The sequence below is a fragment of the Crocuta crocuta genome, unplaced genomic scaffold (genome assembly GCF_008692635.1).
Source record: "Crocuta crocuta isolate KB4526 unplaced genomic scaffold, BGI_CrCroc_1.0 scaffold243, whole genome shotgun sequence".
NCBI lineage: Eukaryota > Metazoa > Chordata > Mammalia > Carnivora > Hyaenidae > Crocuta > Crocuta crocuta.
In genome coordinates this window covers 5,745,441-5,750,382 of record NW_027529596.1, presented here as the reverse complement: position 1 = coordinate 5,750,382, position 4,942 = coordinate 5,745,441, and the positions used below count along the sequence as shown (strand labels likewise).

Below are 4,942 nucleotides of genomic sequence, written 5' to 3'. Positions count from 1 at the left end.
CGTGGGAGACCGCGGCGTGACGTGCCGTCGCTGTCGAGATGCGTTGTGCGCAAGAGCGAGTGACTTTCTGAGCGGGATGAATCCTATTCGTACGCAGGTGTCTTAGCCTCGTGACGTGGAGGCGTGGTCTGTACAGGAGCCGCCACTGCTGGCGGTGGGCGGGCCGCTGGCGCTGAGGGCTTAACGGGCATTTTACTAAGGCAGCTAAGACGCATTCAGACGTAGGTTTTATCCTAATTTTTCATACTTCTACCTGAGTGGAGTTCATCCTCAGCATCGAGTAGGACGTTACAGGAAGTGGTAGTTCACTCTTTCTGACACATGTAGCTTCACTTTTTTGGTTTTCTCCTTCCCTTGGAATTCTGTCGGATGTCGCACCCTGACTAGAAAGTGGCCCGGGAGGCGTGTCCCGTTGGCTGCGTCGCTTCCGTTACACAAGAGGAACCGCGAGAGGCAGAGACGCCGGATGATGTTCTCGCCGAGCGTCCGTCCCTTTCGAGAAGGGGGGGCCCCGTACGCTAAGCACTTCGATAGCTCCCCCCCACCCCCACCTCCGAACCTTAAGGTGATTTCCATGACCCTGGCCGGGGACACTTCCTAAAGGTTAAAGACCGCGTGGATGGTGCCTCGGGCCGGCCAAGCCTCCCAGTCACTCTCGGCCTCCACATCCGTCAGGGGCACCGCGGGGATTCCTTGCCTCCCATTTCCAGACTCGCCCCTCCCCCTCCCTCGCTCTCACTCCCAGGTCTCCCCTCCCCCGCTCTCACTCCCAGGTCTCTGTCAGCTGGCTCCGAGCAGCGACAGGAAAGCAGATGTGTGTGTAGAGGGAGATTTCTGCACCTGCCCTCGAGGCTGCCCGTGGCTGCGGCGTGGGCTGCGGCCAGATGGCAAGGCCCGAAGCCCGGGACCGTTCTGTCAGAACTCGGTTCAGACCTTGTGGACTCCACCCCGCACTGACTCCGGTGAAGTCTGCCCTCCTGTGTGAACGCAGCCACCTGGGAGGAGGTTGGCCTTTTCTGCTCGGATTCCTGGCAGGTTGCGCACAGCTTTGCTTTCTCCACTAACTCCGTAGCATCATTCCAGTATTTTCCACGTTCCCGTACCTGATTCCCGGCTTCTCAGAGCTGACTGTTCTTGCAGGGGCCCCTTGCTTCCCCTAGAGCGCAAAGGCGAGGGCCTCCCGCACTACCTGCAGGGCCCCTGCGGTTCACCTCAGCGCACACACTTTGCTGCTACTGTTTGTACTGTCCACAGTAGACTCTCCTTATCTTGCTCCTGGTAGTGCATTACAGGCAAGCATGAAATGTAAAGTATTTATTTAAATAAAAAAGAAAACCTCTAAATTGGTAATCGAATTACCTCCCTGTAGCTTTATAGTTTGTGACATTTCTTGACCTTGCTAGTTCTTTCATTAGATCCGCGCAAGATCTAGTCATCTGGTTAAGGATTTTAAGCAGACGCAACTATGAACCCAAGAAACTGTATTACTCTTACTGTTGGTCATACTAAAACTGTTCATTTCCTTAAGTATATGACCCACAAGGATGTGAAATAACTACAAGAAACTGTTTTTGTACACTGTACATCCTTAGTATTTTTACACGTATATGATAGGGATGCACATTATTTTCCTTCGTACAGACAGCTTAAATAAAGCACTATGTCAATCTGCTACTTCTCTGTTTATTGTTGTTGGACGTGGTTCTGTAATCTCAGAAAATCATCTTTTCTGGAAAAAAAACATTTTTAATAGCTCCAGCTGGTATTAAGCTCCCCTACGTAAGATGTGACAGGAAAATACGGCAGTTTCTTGTAGCCCCGAACACACACACACACACACACTCACACACACACACACACACACACGACTATTTTGTTACTGCAGTGGCGCGGCAAGGGTGCGGTCGTGCGGACTCTGACGCAGGGCCGCCCCCGCAGCGCAGAGGCCGAGCGCGCCGCCGCGGGCTCCGGGCAGGGCTCCGGGCAGGCCTCCCGTGAAGACAGGGACGGACCGGGTCTCCCTGGAGATGTGTTAGGTGGGGGCCCGGCGGTCTTCACAGCGGACGGGCTGGACCCGGAACTCCCCCGAGGAGCGGCCGGCATCGGTGCCCGCTTCCTGAAGCGCGCCCCGCCCTGTCCCGCACGCTTCCCTTCTGAGCGATGGCGACTCGCCTCGGCCGTGGCTGCCACGCGGGTAGGGCGGCTGCGCCACCCTCTGTCGAGAAGCATCTGGGACGGGGCCTTTTTCCGATTTTACCTCATAAACCTACTATGGTAGACACTTGGCTCCTGGGACTGAGCTAAGTAGAGGACCGGCTTTGGGACCAAAGTGAGTCAGGCATGCACGTGTATGTCACACAGCCAAATCCGAGGGCATTCGTCCTGCTCGTCTCTCAGAACCACTGGGACTGACAGGTCCAGGAGGCTAAGACGAAATGACCTCTTACAGTTCTTTAAAGGTGCTATTTTTAGAATATTGTGTCATTTATTTACTGTATTCCTGAAACAGAATTAGGGACAATTAACATACCTTCCGTGACGCCCTTTATGTCTAGCACATCTGAGGAGATCGAAAACTGGATCCAAATAGACGTTCTGCTCTTTCAGGCTTGAACCTTGTCCGCGCTCGAGAGACACTTCGACGGCCTTTGCGTGCGTCCCATCCCACCGCCCCCAGCGCCGGGTCCCCGGCCGTCCTGAGAGGCACGGGTGAGGCACGCGGAGGGCGAGGGCGCTGGGTCGCCCGCTGGGAGAGCGGCCTGAGGTCAGGGCCCTGTCCTGCCAGCGGCCCGCGGTGTCTCGTTGTCCTCCTCAGAGACAACCCAGCATCCTCAGCACCCATCTTCATTCCTTTCTGGCAACTGAGGGCCTCACTGTGTCCAGTAGAAACACCCTCCGAAGCTATAACAGTGATCTGTTTACAGACATCTGCTAGAACGCCAAGTCGGTTCTGTACTCTCACGGAGCACGTGTTCAGGCTCCTCTCAAACACCGCACATTGTAGAAGAAACCCGACACCGCCAGGCCCAAGAGGCTTTCTGGTCTGGTTTTGTTGTTGGCGGTGGGCGGACAGGTGAGCAGCAGTGCTTTCTGGGGTCTCCTGACTGTGTGCGAGGTAGCAGGACGGTAAATGACGGAGCCGGACGGGCCGTTGATTGGAGCGCAAGAAGTGGAGGGACGGTGTCTAGCTCGCGAAGAGGGAGAGAAACGCCAGTGACGGGAAGAAAGTCTGGTCCTTAATACCCTTTGGCCTAGTTAAAATATGTGCCTTTTTGGTGTGTTTCGTTCATCACTACAAGGTAGAAAGGAAACGCTTCAATTCAGGTCTTTAAAAAAGTTCATTTATTGAAATTCACATGTGTTAACAGGATACAAATGAGCAGATTTATCAAAACATAGTGAACTTCAAGCCATTTCTGCAAACGTAACTGCAGGAGGTGTCCTGGTGCGGCGCCCCGCCTGGGCCGCAGGCTGNCCGCTGCCACCGGGGCGCCGGCCACCGGGAAGGTCGCGGTGCGCTGTGGCATCTCACGAACAAATCAGATGAATGTAAATATCTCTTTGTAAACCATTTATTTCACTCTGTTTCATCCAGGTCAGCAATCAGATTGTGGCATGCTGGGTAACTGGAAAAAAATGATAATAAAAAGTAAGTTTAAATAGATCACGTTCTTCACTGTGATTTGTCTTCTCGCTGGTGCAGGTGCCTCTCCTAAGGAGGAAGACATTCTTTTGCTAAAAATACAGAAATTGTATGGAACCAACTGCACGAAAAGCTCGTGCTTCCCCCCGACCTCGGATCACAGCCCTTGTCAGAGAAGACCTGCAGGGGACCTGCTTTAAGGCTCTAAATGTGACCGCGTCTGTACTGCAGACGTCTGTGTGTCTCAGGAGTAAGGCAGTCCGACGATGGCACTTGGCTGCAGGGCCACCACTTCTCTGCCCAGGAAAGGAGACCCTGATTCGTGCCGGACCGACAACTGCTCAGACATTACAGCTGGTGAAGCCAGAACAAAAAAACAGGATGTAGGCCAAGCATCCCTAAGAAATCCCTAGTGAGATCAAAACGAGCTAAAACCCCCAAATTTTCAGCTGCAGACAATTTATTACAACACACACACCCCGGCATTTTCCCATGGAGGCCGCCTCCCACGTGCTGGAGGAGGGAAGTCCGTGTATCTGGCCTCTTAGTTTTGAACGGGAATAAATGTTTCAGAGCTAGCTCCCGCAGATCGGGGTGAGAGAGCCACGGGTTGGTGACGCAGTGACTACTGTCGTCTGCCCTGGCCGGCGCTGGGGCGGCTCAAACCATGTCCGCAAGCGTCCGGGAAACCGCGGCCCGTGGTTCCACGCCACAGATCAGGGCACCTGCTGCACCTCCCCACCTTCGCGCGCGGGAAGACGAGTGAGCTCGTCCTGGACCTCGAGGAGGGGGGTCCCCGGGACGCCGGGCAGCCGGCTCTGGCTGGCTGGAAGCCATCTTCCAGAAAGACGCGTGGGGCAGGGGCTCCTGGGAACGTAGTTTCGGCCACAATGGAGGATTTCCAAGGCAGGGCGGTGAGTGAAAGACCAGAATGTGCGCAGGAGAAATAGGAAAACCCGTCTGTTGTCTCTTTCAGAAAATGCAAAAAGATAACGTGTGCGTGTCAGGTAGGTTTCTCGGGGTGTGTGACACAGACGGTGTGCCTTCCCCGTGAGCACGTCTGTAAGGAAAAGGGCCATTAGGTCACGGGCACAGCCCACCTCGCTCCGAACGCAGGGTGGGGCCANTCTCTTCAGAGCAAAACCTTTGCAGAAAGGGCTCCTTTCCACCCTCGGGAATACTCAGCCCAGAGGCGGCCACCAGCTCGCGGGGTCAGTGTCTCCACCAGACCCGGGGCCGCCCGGGGACTGCGGGCCGTGGGCCGGGCGCTCCCTGGACAGCGGCTCGCGTCCCGACCTC

At 55.2% G+C, this 4,942-nt stretch overlaps 1 protein-coding gene across 2 annotated transcripts in view; it reads right to left on the bottom strand.

Moving 5' to 3' along the window:
• Positions 1–3,556: 3,556 nt before the first annotated feature.
• SDCCAG8 (SHH signaling and ciliogenesis regulator SDCCAG8) overlaps positions 3,557–4,942 on the bottom strand; it is a 250,681-nt gene continuing 249,295 nt past the window's right edge. For both annotated transcript variants that reach the window (XM_077761815.1, XM_077761816.1), the window contains one exon: positions 3,557–3,626. In XM_077761815.1, the coding sequence (XP_077617941.1) occupies positions 3,604–3,626 (23 nt within the window). In that variant the 3' untranslated portion in view covers positions 3,557–3,603. The remainder of the gene's footprint in view (positions 3,627–4,942) is intronic.